The 23733-nt window shown below is 43.6% G+C and overlaps 2 protein-coding genes across 2 annotated transcripts; both read left to right on the forward strand.

The window, feature by feature from the left end:
- The first annotated feature begins 262 nt into the window (after positions 1-262).
- On the forward strand, positions 263-7241 carry bmp16 (bone morphogenetic protein 16). The gene is made up of 4 exons (XM_068745522.1): positions 263-285; positions 1204-1287; positions 5326-5702; positions 6166-7241. The coding sequence occupies exons 1-4, from the start codon at positions 263-265 to the stop codon at positions 7239-7241; spliced, it is 1560 nt and encodes a 519-aa protein (XP_068601623.1).
- A 14798-nt stretch (positions 7242-22039) lies between these two features.
- Positions 22040-22456, forward strand: LOC137901145 (histone H2A.J-like). The gene has a single exon (XM_068745147.1). It carries the CDS (start codon positions 22040-22042, stop codon positions 22454-22456), a length of 417 nt encoding a protein of 138 aa, XP_068601248.1.
- The last annotated feature ends 1277 nt before the right edge of the window (positions 22457-23733 follow it).

Raw genomic sequence — 23733 nt, forward strand, 5'->3', positions numbered from 1 at the left:
CACCCGCTTAGTGCTGGAAGGACGGACGCACCTTGCCTCTACCCGTAGTATAGAAGTCCAGCTTTTTCCTTTTTTTTTTACTTCAACATTTACTTCCATCCAATCACAAATCTCAACTGGGGTGACTTCATCCAGCTGTTATGAGTCATCCATTCATATCTTTGTCTAGTAGGTGAATCTGGTGGCTCGGTTTCATTGTCATGGGCCCTCGTATTTATAATGAAAGAGAGAGTGACTGCGAGCGCACTGCTCGAAACGTAAAATGGTGCCAAGGAAAAGCGGCAGGTAAGTTTGTTATAGGAGGAAATGTGGGAACTAACATGCATGCAGTGTGCGCCCGAGGGCCGACCGGCAGGTTACCTGGGGCATATTGCGTGCATGTTACATGCGTGTGTGCATCTTTGTTTGAATGTGTTGCTGCCATTTTATTCTGATTAGGGGTGCGTACGGATGACAGGGATTGTACTTGTATTTGTTTGAGTGTGTGTGTGTGTGTGTGTGTGTGTGTGTGTGTGCGTGTGTGTGCGTGTGTGTGTGTGTGCTACTGCGTGCACACATGTGTGCGAGAGACAGTAATATAAAACACTAAATGCTCTGTGACATCACTATTTGGGAGGATCTTAGTGGCAAGGAAAGTCAATTAAACAGAGTTTACCAGCTGGGCACGAGTAAAGCATAAAAAAGTAAAGTGTGTGTGTGTGTGTGGGAGAGACGAGGAGAGAGAGGGAGAGAGGGGAAAGGGGGAGGAGATACAAAAGGGAGGAACAGAGTGTAGAGGAGCGTAGTAAGGAGGAGGCTTAGGAGCAACAGGGAGTTGTTGCCAGTCTTACAATACAGACAAACAGACACAACTTTATCCTCCTACAACTTCCATGCACGGCGGCAACCTTGGTGTGTTTCAGACAAGCAGGGGTGGAAGTGCAGGGACCAGGCGAAGGGAGTCGCCTACTAGAAGAGGTCAGGAAGGCAGGCAGAGGGGAAGGCGGTGGATGTTTGAACAGTTTGCTTATCTGACACCGACAACAGGATGAGAAGCTGAGCAAGACAGTAGACACGGGGAGACAATCATGGACAGAGAGGAATCACCAACAGTGTGTTTGCATAGGAGACATAGAAGACACAGGCACACATTACCTTGAGCGAGGTGAGACAGAGGAGAGAGAAAAAGAGGTAAATAGTCCACTCTGTCAATTCTGTCCAAAGGAGCGGGAGCGAGAGCCGAGGGATCGTAACACTGGAGCTCAAGGATAAACCATGGACTCTGCATACATCCCACCATACCTGGACGTGAGTACGATGTATCCCCTTCACACCTACGCACAAACACGCACACACACGCACACACACGCACACCTCTGCATGTCCGTCAAGTCGCTGGCCACAGGAATTGTGCTGCTTAAACCATTAGTTACCCTTGGGAGCAATGCACGCACAAACACTCGTGCACGTGCATGCACTGCTGGCAAACTGTTGCTCAATCAAAATCCTTTCTGGTGAGCGACTTGTCTGAGAATAATGAACCCATTATGATGTTGAAGTGCGTAGCGTAACACGCCGTGAGTGAAACGGCCCTCAGTGTTAACAACGCCCAGTGGCTTTAATGTAAAAAGCATGAGGTGTGTTTTTGTTCTGTATTTCACATTGGCTCCGCTGTCAGACACATGACAGGAGCGGTCTCTGAGCTTTCAGCAGTCACGGGCTGCTGTCAGCCACAGCGTAAAGGTGAGACCCCTGGACATCCTCGCCCGAGAGCAAAAGGCGAGTGTGTCGGGGAAGAAACAGGAAGCATTGGCGTTTCAAATGCACAGCAACCGGTTGATGCTCATCTCAAATGTAGACAAATGAACCAACATCAAAACACAGTATGTGTGTGTGTGTGTGTGTGTGTGTGTGCGTGTGTGTGTGACGTCTGGGTCATTAGCCAGGTAATCGGTGCAGCTGCGTTGCATTAGAGCGCTGTTTTAAGAGAGTCCATTAAAACCACACAGCGGTCTACCTGGAATATTGTTCTATGTTTTCATATGTTGCACCTCAGAGCAGAACCACAACTCCGCCAGCAATTGTGGAATCCCCCCGCCCCCAATTAATTTAAGTCTGCAGCTCAAAGTTGTGCACGAATGACTAGTTTAGCACGGGCATTGTGCAGTTGTAACCTCACAGTCATATTATATAGGTTATACGACACAGTGCAAAGAGCGGCAGTGAACACAGATGTATCCCCTGATGTCTTCTCAGGTGGGTCTGTGCACACTGCACGTCACATTTGGGCTCATGAGGCCAAAAGCTTGACGTGTTTTCGAGTATTAGAGTAAGCTCAGATCAACGACGTGAACTCTGTGGCATGAAGGTTGCCTGGAAAGAATGAGATGGCTGCATAGCAGAATGTGAACTGAAAGAAAGGGGTGATCTGGGAGAACTACAGGAGGAATTTGGGAAAAGAAACACGGGAAGAACAACAGGAAGGGAAAGTTGAGGGACCAGGCGTAACACGAAGACAGCGGCGGTGGATAAATCAGCCGGCTGCAGTGACACTCCATCCCTCTGGCTCGACAGCAGCCCGCCACACTCTTCCGCAAAAACACCATTCATTCTAAGACCTAGGAAAAATGAGAGAGGGATATGTAAGAGAGGGACGTGAAAGTGATGCAGAAATGTAAAGCAAAAAAACAAAACAAGAAGGAACAAGAAGTGGGGAAATGTGAGAAAAACTAATGAAACGAGAGATGAAAATAGAAAAGCAGCTGTTTATTGTGTGACAACATAGAGGACAAAGCAAAAGCAGTAAGTTCAAGGAATGCAGGGAGGAAGGAGGAAGGGTACAAGGTTTGAAATAAACAGATAAAAAGAGAGGCCAAGAGGAAAAACACGACAAAAAAGCCATGAGTCTGAAACGGATGTTGAAGGTCAGAACTTTTAATCAGTAAGTTCAGAAAGACACGGGGCAGACCGGCGATGACACCCGCCTGTCGTGCTCCGTGCTGCTCCTGCTGCCGTGCGCTCAGGAAGTCAGGTCACACCTAATATGTCTAATAGGCTGAGCCTCAAGGATGCACCGAGGGAAACACAAACACAGACTCCTGCTGAGCCCGCTCCTTCTTCTCACCTTATCCCGGACCCATTCGTCATGCAGCTCTGCCCCTTCGTCCTCCAACAGCGATCTGATTTGTCTGTTTTCAAACCAGGGAAAAGCAAGCCAACAGTGCACGGAGAGAGGAATAGACATAAGCAGCAGTGGGAGGAGGTGCGATCATAGAAATGTCGTGTTTCCTGCTGACTGGAATGAGTCACCATCAGGATGGATGGCACAGTAAGATACTAAATTAAGCCCAGCTCCTCTGTGGTCTGTTAAAACTGGAAGCAAGAATATCCAACACAGACACCCAGGGGCTATAGGGAGGCCGTATCTGCACCAAACTGGTGTCCAGTCATTCATATGTGACAGCTGAACCTTTGAACCTCAGAGTCACCCGGGTGGTTTTCTAGATGAGGACAAGTACAGGAGAGAGGTTGGTGTTGTTGTCCTTAATCTGACTTTACGAGCCCCCGCAGTATATGGGAGAGGCTGTCCAGCGTGAGTGTATAATCTGTAATTGTCCGCTGCTGCCTTGCCTCAGGTGAAACAGCTTTGGGTGGGGCTGCGAGAGTTTAATGGATAGCTATAGCAACAATCCCACGCTCGGAGGAGGCCTGTTTTCCCAGGCCTGCCCTTTGAGCCCTGCACCGTATTTACAACTGACACATACGCAAGCGCACATTCACAGAAAATATACACACCTTCAAAGCTGTGACCTCCTTTTTTAAGCGTTTCTCTGACAGCATGGGGGGAGATTAGGAGTCATTACAGTGTCATTATGTGTCCTCTGAGATGTAAACACCTCTGTTATCTCGCTGTGGAGGGCGCAATCAATTATATGTCCCTTGGAAAGAGGAGATAAAGAGATAAGGGCGAGATATGCAAGAGCGTGGACGAGGTAAAAGATAGCTCCAAGCACGGTGTAGAAATCAAGTGTTGAACTTTTGTTCTTCGCTATGCTTTTATATATCGTGGTTGATTTGCAGCTCAGAATGTTTTGTCTGTGACAGTCAGGCTCCGGGACATTTTAACAACTCAAGGTCAAGAGGACGGTCAAGAGGACCGTTAACTACCTGGTTTCTAAATCGCCAGGCGATTTCTCAACACCTGTAGGGGGTCAAAAGGACTTCTGGAGGGGTGAAAATATAACTGCACTCACAGCTGAACTAATTGTTTGATTGTTCAGTAACATTTCCCTCTCCTGAATCCCCCCCCCCTAGATTAGATTATGGCTATGAAACCAGAATATGCATTGCACACATACGGCCTACAGTGCATGCGATTATGTGGCAGACAACTACATTGATGTCTCTATATTGGGATCCAAATAAAAATAATATCTATGGACAGAATTCCCCTCCTTCCAAGCAAACCTTCAGTTACTTTGTCCACATGTCCATAGAGGTTATGTCCATATTCTTTCCAGTGCAACTATTATCATACCTACACAGGTCTGAGGTCAAGAGGAAATGGTTGCTGGAAATTCACATCAAAATGCAAACTTTGTGGCTAAATTTAAACATCGTTCAATCAGGACTGCTGTTTTCCCTTTTTCATAATTTAATGGTCTGCTTCGATTTGCCATCTAATAAAGAAATATATCTCTTTGTCACTCACTCATGCAGATATAGAAAGCAGGCAAGTCCGTTGAAGATGAGAAGCATCCAGTCATCTGTGACGGGCCTTTAAAACGCCATTACACGTCACTCAGGTCCACGGAGTTAGATTAACGGTCGACGCCTTTCATAACCCGCAGTGCGATTTCTGTCACACACAGACATGCAGCATAATTTGATAAATAATAACGGAGGCCATTTAATTACTCCTGTTTAGGTGGAGGTGATATATGGGCCTTGGGGGGGTGGGGGGGGGGGGGGCGTTAGAACAACACCATAAATTAACAGAGAAAAAAGACATTGGCACTGTTTCTACAGACAGCAGACGACTTCATATGGATACATGGACAGTAAATTAGTTGAACATATGCCCAGATGAAGGCGGAGGACTAATGAGAAACTAGTGTGTCCAGGAAGCTGAAGACATACGCATGATATACAGAGTCCAGCAGCATCTCAGAGGAGCCGTGTCTTTGGCGGATTTCGAAAACCAATACGTCATTATGTCATTTGATTTACATTACTACAGTAGAATAGATATATTATGCATGAACTTGTCCATTTAAAATGCTGCTGAAGCCTGTCCACCACACCTGTCCTTTCTTCATGTCTCCTCACGTCCCTATCACCCTCCAGGTCCACCATGTTCCCTGCTAACCTCCTGCTCCTCATGGTCCTGCTGCTACCTCAAGCCTCGTCTGGTCGCCAGGGTGGAGAAACCAGCAAGATCGACAATGGCAGGGTGTCTCCCGTGCCTTCCTCCTTGTCGCCGCCGCCACCAGGCGATTCCTTCCTGAAGCCTAGCCTTGCTCAAACCATCCAAAGTCTCCTCCTGAGCCGACTGGGCCTGCAGTCACAGCCCAACCCTCGGCCGGGAGTTCCTGTACCGCGGTATCTTCTGGATCTTTATCGCTTCCGCCAGCAGCAGTACCATCTAGTGGAGGATCCTTCATTTAGCTTCCCCAGCCAGCACATCCAGGAAGCAAACACCGTACGCAGCTTTCACCATAGCGGTAAGCTCCCTGACCAGTTTGCATCAAACTAAAGCTCTTTATGTTTTACTGGTTTCCGATTAGGATATTCAGCTACAGATGAAATTAAAGATCATTTGGTCCCTTCAAGTGGTTTTTTTTTATTGTCAACATATGGTTTAATCGGTTGAGGGTGGAGCCACCTGACTACCAGGCATGTCTGCACTGAGCTGAGAAAGTGATCCAAACACCAAAACACACCTAGATTCACAGGAGATTCATAGGAGTTCACTTTGCTTCAGGAACTTATGTTCTTGCAAAAATGTGGACTTTACAGTGTTGGTATGGGGCATTCCTTTTGCTTTCTACCCTCATAGCAAGTAATTTGCTGCATAGTTTGGTAATTATATCGATTTTGTGATCAATCAAGTTAATGTCTGTAGTTTTGGGGTGCATGTCACACTGAACTTCTGTATGTCCTTGTCTCTCTTCCTCTGTCTCTTAGAACCTCTTACAGACTTTCCCATCGAAGATGATCAAAAGCCGTTGCACATCTCTTTTAATATTTCCTCCATCCCTGAGGATGAGGAGGTGCTCTCCGCTGAGCTTCGGCTCCTCCGCAGTGGCGGAGCCTCCTTCGGCCCTGGGGGACACAGACTCAAAGTTTTCCTCTCTGAGCACCGTGAGGACCCTGAGCCCACCCTGCTGGAAACCAGGTTACTCAACAATGGCCCCCAAAGTCATAAAGCAAGTGGTTCCTGGGAGGCCTTTAGCCTGAATACAGAGCTGCTTCATAAGGCCCTCGCTCAGACCGGGAGCCTGAGCTTCCTCTTGGAGGTCAGGCCTGAGAACAGCACCGCCTCCCTGTCCGACCAGGGCCTCTCCTCTGCTGTTGGAGAGGAGGAGGTTAAGAAACACAAACAGGGACACCTGAGGGTATGCAGGTCTGTGGGTCAGGACGAGCATAGCTGGGCCCAGGAACGACCACTCTTGGTGACCTACAGTCATGATGGGCGTGGAGAGCCCTTAGTCAAGCATGGCAGAAGGACGCCTGGAAGTGGCAAGAGGATTAGAAGGAGAAAAGTAATGAAAGAGAGAGTCAGGAGTAGCAACAGGGGGCGCAATAGGGACCAAGCCTGGGGTAGGGTCAGAAAAACAGGGTATACAGTGCTGGGATGGGAGCGTAATAAAGAAGGGGTCAGTGGGAGTGAAAGTGGAAGGGTAAAAAGAAACGGTGGGCGTGCAGCGAAACTGAAACGCCTTTCCCGCAACAGATGCCGGCGTCATCCTCTATATGTAGATTTCAATGATGTCGGTTGGCACAAGTGGATCATTGCGCCCAGTGGCTACGATGCATTCTTCTGTCTGGGTGAATGTCGCTTTCCTCTGGCTGACCACATGAACTCCTCGAGCCACGCCATGGTGCAAACGCTGGTAAACTCGGTGAACGGGGCAGTGCCCCGGGCCTGCTGCGTCCCCACCTCCCTCAGCCCCATTGCCCTGCTCTACCTGGACCCTCAAGACAGAGTGGTGCTGAAGAATTACCAGGATATGGTGGTAGAGGGCTGCGGCTGCCGGTAGTAAGCTGGACAAATCTCCCAAAGAAAGCCCGACACGGACGAAAGTCTTCGAAGGAACTGGACAGAAGCATTAAAAGGCGTACTTATGGAGGAAGAGACTGCAGACACGAGGACAGCTGGAGGTGGAGGAGGATTGGGGAAGCTAATTCATCACTATCAGGAGCAAAAAAAAAAAAAGAAATCATACATAGAAAGAGAAAGAAACAAGCGAGAGAAAAGGTGATGTCTGCAACACAGCACGATAAATGATTAGCCAATCGGGCAAGTGGAGGAGGACGAAGTGCAACACAGGAAAAATGCCAGGAAGGACATTTTATTGTTTCCCATTTAGTAGCAATTATGTAACTGTGTGTGTGTACACCATCAAACAACATGCTGCTTGTGTTCTCCAGAGAAGTCAGTGCTTTAACATCACAAGGCGTTCTATGTTGTAGTCCAGTGTTTACCGCTCATCTCACTCTCACACAATGTCTGCAGGCACATACGTTTAGCTGTTTGTCAAGAGCAACCAAAGTGACGAAAGTCCAGAGCAGATGGCTCGAGGACTTCAATACGAGCTCCAGAGCTTCCCTCTGATCAAATCAGCTGACGATTAGCAATACGACAACGGCGCTAGCGCGGCATCTAAACGTTGTGTGACAGTGTCGCTTCTGCAGAATTTAAAGAGGTGGGGGGGAGGGGCATCTCTTTTTATGAATATTAACATGATTACAGCCTGCCACTCATACGAACCCCAACATCACAAGCTATTTAAAAAAAGACATTTGTAATGCAGAGGAGCTATTTATGCTATCGTTTGAATGTACTATCACTTTATTTAAAAAAAAAAAAGAGAAAGAAGAAGGACTGTCATTTTTGCATTCATTTTGCAGGCGTGAAGGAAAATCCTAGTTACGGTTGTCTCGTGATTATACATAATTCCACTGAATGCCAATTCTAACTTAAAATACCCCATTATGTATTTAAGAAGCAGCAATATGGTGTATTTAATCGCGAAGATTTTCAGATATCTGCACTCAACGGAGCAAACTGAAAGCCTGCCTGTGTATCAAAATAACCCACCTTATTATTGCAACACGTGTCGGTGTCAAACACACGATAGCCGATTTAAGTGAAGCTCAACTAACAAGCTCTCTATAGTGTAGCTGCTGAAGTGTGTAACAACAGTTGTCTTTGCTCGCTGTGTCTGCAAGTGTTATAAAGAAAAAGAAAAAAAAAGAAGACATATTTAAACTGGGACTTTAGTGCCTTTCAATCCGGGGGGGGGGGGGCTTCAAACGTGTTCTTCGCAGAGCTTGGTAATTGTTTTTCAGTGTTGCATTTTTCTGTCTCAATGGAAACATTTAAGCTACAGCTTGTAAAATGTTCGACAATATACCTCTAATAAACAAAGCAAACAGCACGGCTGTCGCAGTTTTCTTCTGCATCTCGTACGCAGCCTCCTTTCGGGGGGCCTGTCTGCACGCATATCAGCACGTTCAATGGAATTATTGTCGTTGAGTGAGGGGGAAAAAAGAAAAAGAAAGAAGGTTCCACAGACAGTTCAAATCTCAACAGGTTTGTGAATATGATGTGAGACTTTGCAGCTGCTTCCTCAGCAGATGTGAGTTTGACATTGAGATTTAACTACAAGGGGAAAGGTCTTAGCTACGCTGCACATCCTCGCTGCCGAAACCGGTTAACCACTGTATCATTTTCACGCTACCACCCGTGAAGAGTGTTCGCATGTTTCTGATCCTAGATATCACACGGACACGGAAAACACAACGGAGGGACTTTGGAAAGTTTTTCTCCCTCAATCCACAGCTGAAAGCAGCTCAGCAGCATCTTTTGACCTCCGCGTTCTTGCTTTTTTTGAGACGACCCTTTCTTTCCACCCACCAGATGGACCAGCTCTGTGCAGTTTACAGGTGACATAATCCCACAATGTGTCAACAGAGGGTGTGAATGTGTGATCTTGATTTACCCACACACACAGGTGCAAATAGTTGAGAGTGAAATTTTCACAACATAAAAGAGAGTAGAAATCTTTAATTATTTAAATAAAAGTGATTTGACCCGCCTCTTCTCTGTGGTGATTTAAATCCTAGGTGGATCTGAGATTACCACCCCAGAATAAATTCTTTTTTCCTGCAAACACAAAACTTTGAATACCAGCGGGGGCTGTTTTTGTTTTTACATTTTTAATTGGGAATTTTAAGCAGAAAAACAGCAAATAAATGTAAAAGGTCACAGTTCACTGCGGTCTGAGAGAAGAAAAATGGGATTGCAGACATTTAAGAGAAACCATTACTTACATACACCCTGGGGGGGGTCTGCAGCTCCCCCTCAATAAAAAAACAGACAGAACTCAGTCCAATTTCTCACTTTGTGAGGACCCAAAAGGTCATGATTGGTTTCTTTATTTTGCTTATTACAATATTTTTCATTTGAACTCATGCAATTTTCATGTAGTTCTGATATTATTCTACTTTGACAGAAATTATCCTCCACATCAGCACAAGATTATTTCATAGCAGGGGCACAATGTTAGGAAATGGCATGCCATTATTCCTAACAAAGGATTTCATTGAGTGACCAGTCTCATGTTGTAAATTTACTTTGTTTTTTAAAATTACAGTCAGGAAATGTAAAAAATTATATTAAATGAAATTAAAATGTGAGTTAATTAAAGTAAATTTACAGTAAACAATTTACAGTGTATCTTTAAAACATGTTTTCTCCATCTCACAGGTGTTCTGGTAATGAATTCTTTAGGGGAGAGGTTGTGGCGCACAAGACAGGATATGCATCTTATCTTGTCAGGTGTGGAGTCCGTTGCAGGCCGGGCAGCAGTGGCCTTGACCCGGTTAGCCCTGTGGAGCACCTTAAATCACTCTATAACTCATGCTGAGATCTACGGAGGAGCTGTGGAGGGTTACTCCCGGTGACAGGGCCGCCCGGACACATGGTCACGCTTCTGTGTTTATCTGTGATGCATGCCAGATAAGCGATGGGAGAGCTGGAGGGAGTACAAATGCCTAGCATTGCAGAAAGTTCTTCACACAAAGACTGGACATGCTCTACCAAGGATAGAAAGATAAAGGCAACCAGAGAACAATTCACAAAAAAATAGTGATGCTGGACCACAGCCAGGATTTTAGAAACGGGTTGAATGAGGTTGACAGAGATTTCCAATAATTTTTATAAATTGTGATTTTCCATTAGTTAACCATGGTAAATGGTGCAAAAACTGACCGTACCCACGAGCCTCTGCTCAAGGTACCAATACTAAGATGTGACAAAGCCTTCATTTTATTCATTGGGTCTCATAACAGCGTTTCATGCTTGCAGGTTGGATATCACGTATGCAAGAAACACTGGATGCATTTTTTGTCAACCAGCGTGATGCAGCACATTAATGACATGCTAAAATTATTTTAACAAAGAAAAATGGATGAAAATGCGGGTGATTTCATGAATCCTCAAAATTTGTCCTCATATTCTTGTTTCTTGTATCTTGGTATGTAGTACTATCAAATCAGCAGCAGCAAAACAAAACTTAAAAGATACCTGATCTGTCACTCACCAGCAAGGTGGTGCAAAATGTCATGAGCATAAAAACCAACGGAAGTAATGATCCTTTCCAGGAACAAAAATAAGTGACCAGGAACTGACTATTAAATTTTGGATGGTGCAAATCCAATTATGAGGTGAATGAGCTGCTTGGCGGAGGTCTGCGCTCTCTGAGTGCTTTTCTGGTTTAAGATATGGCTTTGGATGGATTTTTGGAGGCCCCAATGTTTTAAGTAGGCTCAAGCAACTTCTCTATGTACATTTTGTTCTGGATATTGATTTTTATTTCAATATAATGATTGAATTAGCTCTCACACGCAAAAACACACACCTATATTTTGGAAATTTAGGAACACTGGGGATTGCAAAATATCCCTTCTGTCCCTAACAGGCACAACTAAATGAAAGGAAAGATGACAATGATATACCAGCAGGGGAGGTACCAGGACGTCACTTATACTACCAGGGTCACAGACCCTTAATGGCTGCAGTTTCCCTTTTTGACATCAGAAACACTTTAACTCAATGCTAACCTCTTAAATGCATGATCTAGTGCGTCGTACAATAAAATGATAGTGCCCTAAATTGTCGTAGCAGATGTCGATGCATCTCCCAGTAGTATGCTGCTGCTGCTGAGTTGGTGGTTTCAGTCTGGAACGCATAAAACAGATAGCGAGGTCCTTGAGTTTCACCTCTGAGCTTCAAAGACAGACTTATGTTGAAATTCAATAAGTAAAAACTGGACATCTGGGGCGCTGAGTGAGGCAGGTGCAGCATGGCGAAATGCTGAGCAGGTGGACCGGAAGCAGGCCGTCGCAATCCACAGCCCCACCAGCTGTGTGCATGATGCATGTTTGATGTTACAGTGCAGGAAATTTATAAGAACCATCTGTCACACTAAATTCATCTACGCCAGTCATCTCAGCCTGAGAATGCATGTATGCAAGTACCAGTTGTACCATCTTAAGTGATTCCAATTTAAACATTTTCGTCATAAATACCCCCCCCCCCCCCCATTCACTTGTCCTTCCCGGCAGCCTCCATCACTAAACTCACGAGGCTCAGAGCAGCAGCAGTGTAAAACACATCTGATGCTGATGTTTACCTGTGGAAGAACTGCAGAGAGAGAGAGAGAGAGAGAGAGAGAGAGAATGACTGAAACAGAGACGCACTGCCTGTAGGGAAAAAGAGAAAATTTGTAGGAGGAAACAAGTAATGAAGAAAAGACAGGAGCTGGTTTATTTTAAGTAAATCGCTCTTCTCCAGATGTTAAGCGGCTCACAGAGGAAATGATGTGAGTGATTGGAGGTTTGGTGGTGGTAAACAGGTTGGAGCGCTCCTCATGACACCGGATTCATTCAGAATAGTGCGGGCAAAGAGTTGTGTTTTGCAGGATGGCGTGGGGGGAGGAGTTAGCAATGCTACTCTTTCGTCTAAGGTTAGATAATTAAACTGACTTTACACAAGTTAAAGCAATGCAGTTTATATTTATTTCAGCATATCATAGTTGTCACGCTCTCACACACACAGGGGCCAATCAAAATCCAGCTGTGGCCATGAGTGTCCCTCTGGCCACACCCCTTGATCCGGCCATTAAAAAAGACGCTTACACGGTCAAAGTCAGCGATCGGGTCAACAAACGGGTCACCGGATAACTGAGCGAACACAATGCTCATTAGCATGTTATCACGTTCACTGATCCCAATAAATCACCCCGGGAAGTAAAAAAAAAAAAGTACATTGAAATATAAAGAGAAACATGAGAACACATAAACATAATGTGGAACTGATATGTGAACCTTTAAGCAAGCTCTCATGCAGATCATTACTTCTCACACTTCCATAAGTACATTTAACTTCTGATTACTTTCCCAGGTTCCGTGACCTAAAGGATTTTTTTCCTGGCAGTAGCTTCTGTGTTTAATGTGTAGCGTGTCAGCAGTGGGAAGCCTACACCATGGGATTAGGTTTGCTGCTCAATTCTGCAGTGTGAGATAAGTGGCTGCAGGAATCTGAGGATGTCATCAGTGTATTCCAAAGGAGCTACTGTGTGCCATTAAGTCCACCTCATTAATCATGAAAACAATCACAAACGTTTGAAGGAAACTTGTTTAAAGAATAGTGTAGAAAAAGGAACAGATTTCACTTTATGAATAATAATGTGTCTGTGTCTGAAAACAGAGCTAATAACGGGACAAATTAGCAGGCGTCAGCAGCAGTGTGCGATGCGTCTGACATGCACTGACCACTGTCCACAGGCTTTGCAGCTTCACTCAAAAAAGTTAAAGGACTGGAAGAAAAAAGTGAGGCAGAAAGGGAAAGAAAGAGAGCAGGGGGAAGGCCTGGCATAAAGATTAGATTAGCACTTTTAAACATCTGTGAACTCGTCCGGCCCAAGCTACTGCTTCCCCACAGATTTGGATCTGATCTCACATTTTCTTTCCTCCACTGCTCTTTGCATCTGCTTGTTTGCAATGTTTGCTCTGCATGTCTTTTATTTTGGGGCTGTTGTTGTTTTATCTTTAGGATCTCTATTTGCAAATTCTGTCTGGTTAGGCTGATTTGCTTACATCACTGTGCCAGAGAGGCCCATTCTTATCTAAAGATGAAAACCCAACAAAAGCATTTCAGATCTCTGAAGCGTAGCTGTCTAAACAGTGTTTGCAGCCTGCTGTACGCGTGATGTATTACAACGGCTTTGCACATATCTGTGATGCGCTAGGCAGACAAACTGAAGACGAGTCTGAAGACAAACTGAAGACAAACTGAAACGAACAAAAATAAATTGGTCTCCCAACAAAAGAAGAGAAAAGCAACAACGAGTCATGCGGTAGAATATTAGAATGTGCTGTATACGTTTGGAGGGTGGCACGGTGGCGTGGTGGTTAGTGTGGTCACCTCACAACAAGATGGTAACAGGTTCAAATTCAACTTGGGGCCTTTCTGTGAGGAGTTTGCATGTTCTCCCCGTGTCTGTGTGGGTTCCGTCTGGGTTCTCCGGCTTCCTCCCCACCACCAAAAACATGCGGTTTAGGTGACTTGGTTACAGTAAATTGTCTGTATAGGTGTGAGTGTGCGCGAATTATTGCCTGTCTATGTTTGGTCCTTTCCTGGGATGAACTAGCAGCTTCTCCAGGGTGCACCCTGCTTCTTGCCCATAGGCTGCTGGGAGAGGCTCCAGCAGATCACATGACCTGTAAAATGAATGAATCTACACTTTATTTCTCTAAAAATATACTAATTTACCGCAAATAAATTTAGCATTGGAGATCCGGTAGATGGAAAATACTTCTAATGAAGGGAAGGTAAATGTCTACTTCTCCTCACTCAGTTCACATCATCAGTATAGAATTATGGAAAGAAAGTGGAAAAGGGTTTCCTGCAGCTCTTTCCCTTTAGGTATGAGCTTGTTTCCAGCAGCACTGGGCTGCAACTCCAAAGGGAGGAAGGGTGGGAACAGCATAAAGACAAAACCGATGGAAAGGCTGATATATACCCTCTAATCTTCACTGACATGCTGTCTGAAGATGAGATGAGATGAGTTGAGGCTCTCGAGAGACCAAAAGCATCCCAATCTAGAACCACAAACGTGGACTGAATGCTCTATTCTTACAGGAACTGCATGAGATCTCATGAAAGCTAGTACTCCTAAAACATCCTAAAATAAAGGAGTGTTAAAGGAATGCAAAATATAACAGTTTGATGGGCTGTGTTGTGATATATGAAAACAGGGTCTAGGACTGAGAGCTCTTTTTAAAATCTCGAAATTAAAAAACAATTTCCACCATCCATTTTCACATACACATTTCACCATTGGTTTGTAAGATGTGCATTTTAAAGCAGTTTGCGTACACAACATCAAGGGTATCCATACTGAAATCATTATCTCATGGGATGCTTCAGACACACATGGCCTCTCATTACTTTTCTCTTTCTTCTAAAATCAGTTTTAATTTAATTCATAAAAAAATGGGGGGAAAATAACTCCAAATGAAAGCATGACTATATAATATTGCTGTGATACTGAATGGCACAGATGCTTTATAGGTCACATTTATGAGGTGGGTTGCTCTAAAAATAATGTTTTTGTTGAAACGTAATATTCTTAATGGTCTGCTGCAAAACTTTCCTCATTTCTTTAACTGATTTACCCCCCCCCCCCCCCCCCACACACACACACACACACACACACACACAAAATCCAGCTCTTACAGACAATTTAACATTCAGCCAGATGTCCAGCCAAGATCCAGTGCTTTACTGGAAGTGTGTACCATTTCCAAATAAAAACAAGTCGTGGCTTTGTCATACAGAGTCCCAAAACTCAGTCCAAGTCAAGATCAGGTGTGTGTGTGTGCGCGAGTGTATGAGAATGTGATGTACCCACATTTGGAGGATTGTAACAACAGCTAAGTAGGAAGGAAGAGAGGAAAGGCCAACCAGAGGCCACTGAGCATTTCCATCTGGGCGCTCATGGGATATCAACAAAGTCTGTTATAATCGCACTGTCCTCTGAATCAGGTGTCCACGTAATAGCAGTAAAGACACCTGGATACAGAGACAGCTGTTTTAAAATTCATACTTACTTCAAAATAGGACTGCACTTTATTGGTAAAGAGACATTCTGATGGTGGTTTGGATACAGTGCGGAAATGCCAAACACACGGCAATAACATAAAAGTATTTCATACAACATTTAAATTCATTTAAATTTAATTTAACCGAAGCTCTGAGGATAGACTCCATTGAATGGTAGAATGACAACCACATGTCACCATGTCAGATGAAGTGCACCACACACACACACACACACACACACACACAGCAACTGGCAAAAAAAGGCAAGGATGTTGGAGCCAATTAGATATCAGCTATGTGGTGTTCAGTCTCTGCATTCCCAGAATCTGGTTACTGGTAACGAGAAATAAACAGGCCAATCGGACGCTCTACCGATCAATAGTGGTAAACAGGGAAATGAGCCGCAAGGCGAAGCCCTCCATTTACAGCTCTGTCTACGTTCCAACCCTCCTCTATGTTCATGAACCCTGGGTGATGACCAAAAGAATAAACCCGCAAGTACAAGGAGCTGAAATGAGTTTTCTCCGCAGGGAGGCTGGGTTCAAGCCTTAGAGATAGAGTGAGGAGCTCAGACATCTGGGAGAGGCTCAAGGTAGAGCCACGGAGGCGGTTTTGTGACCTGGTCAGGATGCCTCCTGGGGAGGCGTTCCAGGGTTAGGGTTAGGGACCCGGAAGCTGACACAGGACTCACTGGAGAGATTATACTTTGCTGCGATCCGGACCTGGATAAGTGACAAGGCAAGACATACAAGACATGAGCTGGGAGCTTTTTTTTTTAAGACAAGAAATGTGTCCTTCCATCTTCAGTTAAGCCGAAAAGAAATTAAAGGGAATTTATTAATGATGCATATTTAAAAACAAAGACTGTATTTCACTTTGTGTCTCTTTTTTGTCCAGCTGTGTTTGCCTGTTAGAGTTTATAGTGACAGTAAAGTTGAATAATATTTGTTTTATCTTTACCTAAACACTTTGGAAGACAGAACAACCCTCCAAAGGCAGATGAAGCACTGCAAAGCGTTTTATACCTTTTAGATTAGCGATAAACTAAATTGATCTTGTAGGCCTGACCAAAACAATGAGCCTTCATTCTGACGTAAACACTTTGTTCTGTCCGGTGGCCCACACCATCCCTCCCTCTGTCCCACTTGTTCTACTTCCCGTCATGTTCTCAACAAGGCAACAGCCCAATAACATAAATCACAGATCTCTTTGTAGCCAGAATGAGAAAACCAAGCCTGAAGCTACAAGAGCATCTGTTCTTCCCTCTGAAACCCACAAATATTCACCGATATGCAAGCAAAATAAAATGCAGGTCTGAAAACAGCCTTGGGCTGTCAACACAGTGGGCCAAATCCTGCAACAGGTTATTTTTATTTGTATTGACAGGCACAGACAGATAGGCCTGAGGAATCGTGGAATCTAAATGGAAGAATGGAAATGTAGAAGATAAAAAGAAGCATCAGGAAAGACAGAGAGAAGCACAAACTGGCTGAGGATCAAGGAAATATCGCCAAAACAAGTCACGTCCTACATGAATCAGAGATGTGGCATGTAGATAAGAGACAGCACAAAGACCAGGTCACAGCAGCATTCAGAATGACTGAGAAAAATCATTCCGGGATGATCGCTGCAGTCTGGACAGATGTGGGACGTGCACGTCTATTTGTTATTTTCTTGTTGATTTAATAAGAAGTGATAATTGCCCCACACATTTACAACAGTGATCAATGACAGGTGCTCAATTCTGAGAGAGTGGAGATGTAAAAATAACGTAATCATGAGCCGTATTATTCATCCTGGGCTGGTGAATGCGTCACTTCTTGTGAATGTTGCAAAGGTGGATTTAGGAAACAATTTGAGAGTATATTGTGTGCCATCTATTACTGGAAAATGTGCAAGGCAGTAGCTAGTAGCCATTAGCAACAAACACACACACAGAGAAAAAAGAAAATCAGAGTTCTTCAGTTTGGGATGTAGTCTAATCTTATAAATGTAGTAAAGAATCTCAAATAAGTATTATCCCTCATGTCAGCTAAAAAAAAAAAAAGAGAGAGAGAGAGAGAGAGACATTTTCCAGTCCCATCCGATTCCAGTTCACCTGTTTATGTCAGGGAAAATGTCATAACATCCTGAGTGACACCTTGGGAATAGTTTATGTCAGAAGTCAGAAGGATTAGATAAATTCTTAGAAATATCCAGCTGTGAAATAGACTAATATCTTAGGCTTATTAGCACATGGAGCTGTGTTGGTCATCCATGAAAGAAGGTGATATTGGAAACTGCAACAACAAGTTTTCTGATGGAATCCAGAAAGCAGGAATATTAAATAACAGCAGCCTCTATGGCACAAGGGCAAAGGTCCTTCTCTCTCTTTGATGCTATTTCCATTTCTCTCAGACTCCATAAGGTGGGAATTTGACCAACTGGGAGGGGAAGAGGAACCGCTGCCACGAATGGCACTTCCTACATGGGAATTCCAAAGGAAACAAGAGGACTGGGAACAGGAAACTGGCCAAAAACAGTTCACAGAAATGTGTATGTCTGTGTAGAATGATGAAGTATAAGCAGAAGAAAAAAAAGAAGAGGAAGCAAATGACATTAAACAATGAGTTACACAGTGGAGAGTAAAGTGAAAGAGATCCAAAACAAAATAGGAAAGCAGATGGAGGGATTGAATGCAGAGAAGAATGGGAGTTTGCACAGGTGGGATGGATGGATGGGTGGGTGGTCTGGTGGAAGATGGAAAAGCTCTTTGTCCTGTGCGCGCCCCTCCTTCCTCTAATGACGTGGCGGTGGATTTGCGGTAGTTTTCTTCTTCTGGTCAGTCCCCACACATTCAGGTGTTCAGTGCCAGATCAAATCCCACCCCAGTTTTATGTCTCCCAAGGTCCACCCTGTGTTTTCATAATGTTTAAAAAGGGATACGGTTTTTGTGGGGGGGGGGGGGGGGATCAGTGACGTGTGGCGCATACATATGGCAGCCATCACAGCTCAGTTAGGACCCGAGGAGGATAAGAGGTGCAAACGATGAGGAAGGAGCAGTCTTGTCTTTGTGATAGATATGACGCTAAGTCCTTTTAGCTCTTTACTTTAAAGACTGAAAATATATCATATTTTAAAAAGTAGGAGCATCCGTCCGCCATCGCCTTTGGAAGGATCGTGGCTTGCTGTTTCCAAACTGTATGCTCTGCTAAGATAGCCAGCAATAAATTGTAGATTTCTATAATCTTGCAACCAGAAAACAAACTAAAGCCTTTCTGATAAGTCACAGTTGAAATTGCTTTCAAATTAATTCATGCTTCTTTGAAATAAAAGGCTGACAGGAATTTCTTCTCACGAGGCTGCAGTCTTCTAGCAGCCAGAGGTCCTGGGGGGGGGGCTCCTGGCCGGCTGTGGGTGGGTGTCCATAAAGTTTCATAATTCAAGTCGATCCACTCACAGAATGACTCACTCTCCAGTTACTGTGTGGACACATCACATTAATTGTCTCTTTATTAACTTACAAATGACAAGAGGGGCCGGCGCATTCAACACTTTTTTCCGCCGTCAAGGCTCCGCATGGGGCGAATGTCACCGTCATCTGAATTTATGAATGGAGGCAAAGTGCTTTATGATGAAAAGGCTATTATCCGTTGAAAGTGATGAACATTAGCAATGAATAATCTCCCCCCCTCCTCCTCCTCTGTGGGGTTTGTGGGGTTATTAGCCGTTTCAGTAATTAATACATGAAAGCTGCTCCCTCAGTATGAAAGCATAGATGTCATCGTACAGGCGTGCCTGCTCCTATGGAAGAAGTCATTGACCCTTGAGTTAGGTTTATGTAGAAGATAAATGGCTTTCCTGAAGAACAGGCCCAATGTCCATAAAGCAGAGGAACGGGGGGGCTAGTAGTCAATGTAGCAGCGAAAGCCACATCTACAGATTTATTACAGCTCAGGGAAACGAAGAGGAGGCCTTTGCGTGTCAGCAAAAGAGCTTGAGGCAGACTTCACTGTTTGCCCGTCCACCTGTCTGCTGTCAAGACATGTAACTTCAACAATTACCCTTGTGAAATTTCATTTGGTATTTTCAACTCAAAGCATCCTGAGTGTTCTGATCCTGGTGTCTGGTTTTGCCTTCAGTGTCTGAAGTTCAAATCGTATGTTTGGATCATTTGGTGGCTTCCTCCGCTCTGCCTTTCATCTCGTCTCCTGGCTGGCCAGCAGACTGAAAGCCTCACTGTTAGTAGCTACTGTTGCTAATAAATACAGAAGGCCTTCTGCCTTTATCCAGACGAGAACTCTCGTGAGAAATGAGCAAAAACAACTGGCTCGCATCAATTTTGATGGAAAATCTGTATTGTAGTGTTCAACTGTAAGTGAGCCTCCACTGTGTGCATGTAAACGGGCTCAGTGTGCCCACCGGCTTCACACTTTCAAGCACAGATAGTAGTTGGAAGTGCTCGGCGAGTGTTTGTGAGTCTGGTCCTGTCCTCCGCGTGTCGGGAGGATGTAGAGATGTAGAAGAGAATCACATTCAATCTGTCCAAGGGCAAACCGGAAGGTCTCTGTTTAATTTGTCTCACCGTCCCTCTCCCATTGGCTCTTTGCCACATTTTAAAGTCAGTACGAACAGTCAAAATCTCTCTCTCTCTCTCTTTCTCTCTCTCTCTCTCTATTGCTTGCTTGCTCAGAAGAAGGCAACTGGCACAAAGGACAAAGCTGCTTGCTTTCAAATTTGGAAATGAGGATATTAACAAGGACAAAGCAACCAGCGGTTGCATTAAAGCAAAAAACAAATAGGGAAAACACATTTGTCGTTTAAAAATATCTTCATGAAGCTCAGCAAGAAGGAGTTTTCTTTATCTATGAGTTTGAAGATAATGAAATATTCAGAGCCCTTTCCTTACTACAAATATTTTATGTTAGTAGATGTGCTCGGATCAGAAGTGGATGTTTTAATGGCTTGTGAATGACATGAAAGCATTTTGTACTGAAGAAGCCTCTTGGGTGAGAGTCGAAGCATCTTCAAGCTTTTCCAAAAGTCCATTTGACTCTTTTTCCATTTGATTTTTGTTGCTGAGTTTAAAGACATATTTCACCACTGGGATGATGATGATCATAAAAATGGCCTCTGTGGTGGAGAAAAATGCAAATAATCCTATATTAAGTGATGTGGTCCAATTTATAAAATAAAAAATACAAACTCAAACATACTGATGATCTCTCTGTCCAGCTTCTATCATGCTACTGAATACCCCTGTCTATCTCTGAGTGTGTTGTAAATAAACACTTGATAGTGTGTTGTACACAGAGATAGGAGATGAGTCATCGCTTGGAAGGACGGCTATTTCGTAAGCACACCAGGCCTTCAGATAGACAGATGCTGTCAAGCACCTGACTTAAAAGTGAAGAATCATGGCACCGCTGAGTGGTGATTTATAATAATCCCTTAAGGAATAACTAATCTGAAAAGATGAATCATTATAAGCAGACTACAAATGGGTGTGTGTCAGATCTGAGGTTGTGCTGCCATCTGCTGCTGGTGTTTTTCAGCACCTTTAGATGATGTCATAAGGAAGGACAAAAAAATAGCAAATTCAACTTCACATTTCATTCTACTACAAAACTCGACTGTTGTGCATTTTGTAGAGGAGTGTATTGTAAGTTGTACTCTATTTTACAGTGCAGTATTACTACTTTTGAGGATTTGAAGGACTCTTCATTTAAAACTCAAAGGGTTATTAGAGAGCATAAATAAATATCTTATTTCTTTACAACTCTATGGGTAAAATAAACTCATAGACAAGGCACTTTTCATCCAAGGTAGATTCCATCAGTATCCAAAATGTGCACAAGCCAAAACTGAGTCTCGACATTCAGTTAAACATGCATACAGTTAAAAGAAATTAAAACTCCTATTAGTTCAATAGTTTTCTATATATTATGCTTTGAAAATGTTTCATCGGGTATCAAAAATAAAATCTGCTTAATGTGGCGCCCCTTTACTGTTTATAAAATTATATTATTCGATAATAAAGATTTGATGCATTAACATGTAAACAGCATGTCTATTTTGTAACTGGTCAATAGTTAGATGAAACTTTTATCATCATGTCTTATAAGGGAAATCCTGATTTGCAAACTAATTTAAATAGCCGTCCAATAAATGTGAAAAGCATATTTTTCTTGAGATTTTTCTGATGAAGAGTAGACGTGCTCAAAATGTGACTATAGTGCAGTGAACAGTTGACTTTTGGAACTGCGTGCAAGTCTCTACTGCAATGAATAATTATAGATAATCTATGACGTGGTTAAATGCAGGCAATCAAGTGAATTCCTTGCAGCAGAGGGACCAGGTGTAAGCAATTAACAAATTGTCGCTTTACTTCCTCATATAAACTCAGCATTCGTGGTTCAGCGTGTAGCTGCTGTTTCAACCAGAAAGATGTGAGTGTTGCGTGAAGTTTATTTGCTGAATTTTGTGTGATGCTTGTGCTTTAATTTTTTAATTTGTATCTTTAGCCATTCAACAACAAATAATTCTGATGGTCTTCTCTATCAAAGCATATTCTTGAGTACAGTTTAAAATCAATATAGTTGGCTGACTTCAGAATTATCATGCAAATCCAGGGCATTCTTTTTGACAATGTAACCTCATATTCATTCCTTTCGGATCAGCTTGAAGATGTCTGGCCGTGGGAAAAAACCTACACCCGAACCAAGGTCTGCAATGTCCCGGTCTACAAGGGCAGGGATTACTTTCCCAGTTGGCCGCATCCACAGGCTGCTGAAAAGGGGCAACTATGCTGAGCGAGTTGGCAACGGTGCAGCAGTTTACCTCTCGGCCGTCCTGGAGTACCTCTGTGCTGAAATTCTGGAGCTGTCGGGAAATGCTTCCCGTGACAACAAGAAGCAACGCATCGCTCCTCGGCACATCTTGCTGGCAGTGAGAAATGATGAAGAGTTGAACAGAATGCTGGGAAGCATCACAATCCCGGATGGTGGCGTCATCCCAAATATCCATGCGGGCCTTCTCCCCAGAAAGACAAAAGCACCGAGAGATGACGGTTCAGATAAAGATGTTCAGTCTCAAGAATTTTAATTGTAATTTTTATGTGATTGTTCTGCAAATTTGATTAAATTAAATGATATTTTTTTAAGTGTGTGTCTGATATTTTTTGGAAGGGCAGCAATCCCGCTAGGGCATTGCTGTGCCTTTTTGTTTGTAAACCAGTCAAACATGAGCCTTGTTCCTGTGAGTTAAATGTTGCTTTCTGCCATCTAACCATCTGCACTTCTCAAAAATGCAGTTCCAAAAACTGGACGTTGATAAAGATTAACTAGTTATAATGTCTGCTTGAGCTCTTGGGTGGACCCTAAAAATGGCCCAGCTGGCAAAGATCTCAACATTGTTTGCAGAAGGGAAAGTTGGGAGACGCACTCTAAGCTTGTGATCTGCTAATGTTTAATGAGACAGAGTGATTCCTCTGAAACCTTCAGACTAAGCTGCGTTTTGATTGAGTGCTCGGCCGTTGAAAGAAAGTCGCGTAATAGCCCTTTGAATCACTGAATTAACCGTCCATCACTTGGACTTGCATTAGACAAGTCTTGAAACTTGGTCTTGCGTGTTGGTCTCAGAAATCTAACAGGTACAGATTGCCTAAATCTTGGGTTACTTTATCTTAAGCTGACTGGAACATCAGAAAAATACTGACCATATCATTTTAAGTGTACTCAACCAATCCTGAGACTTTATTTGAGGGCGGTGACGCGTGTTTAATTTGTCATTTCTAGATAAATTGCATAGAGCGTACTAAAAACGTTTGAACCTGTTAGAAATGAAGAGAAGCTGATGTTTTAACTTAAGACTTTGAAACAAGTTTTACTGGCCGCGAGAGTCACCACATGAGTGTCCAGTAGTGGTGACATCGAGACTTTTGTCTCTCAAATATTATTGGTCAAGTTTTCACCTAATATGTTTGACAACCGTTCTTGAGGCAATTTCAGACTGAGGCTATCTGCCCACTTTTGAAGTACTGTCTCCCTGCAAAAGCAATATCAAATGTTCTTGAAGTATAATGAAATAAAAAAAATAAAGGTTAATTGGTTTCTGCTTTTAGTGAATCCTGAAATAAGACTGCAAACATTCAATAAAACCTGTTGAAAGATTCCCTCAGACGCTTTTTATTTCGTAACAGTCTGTAACACTGCGTCTCCTGAATGCACCCCTGTAGGTGACGACGTGCTGACGTATGACGCGTGAACAACAAACAGTTGTTAGACTTTACAAGCTAGCGAATGGTAACAGTAGAGCGTAACAAGCCCACCGCTAGTTCTCCCGATAGGGGGGGGGGCGGGTATCTTTCTACTGTACTTTCA

This window comes from Brachionichthys hirsutus, chromosome 11 (genome assembly GCF_040956055.1).
Source record: "Brachionichthys hirsutus isolate HB-005 chromosome 11, CSIRO-AGI_Bhir_v1, whole genome shotgun sequence".
In the NCBI taxonomy this organism is placed as follows: domain Eukaryota; kingdom Metazoa; phylum Chordata; class Actinopteri; order Lophiiformes; family Brachionichthyidae; genus Brachionichthys; species Brachionichthys hirsutus.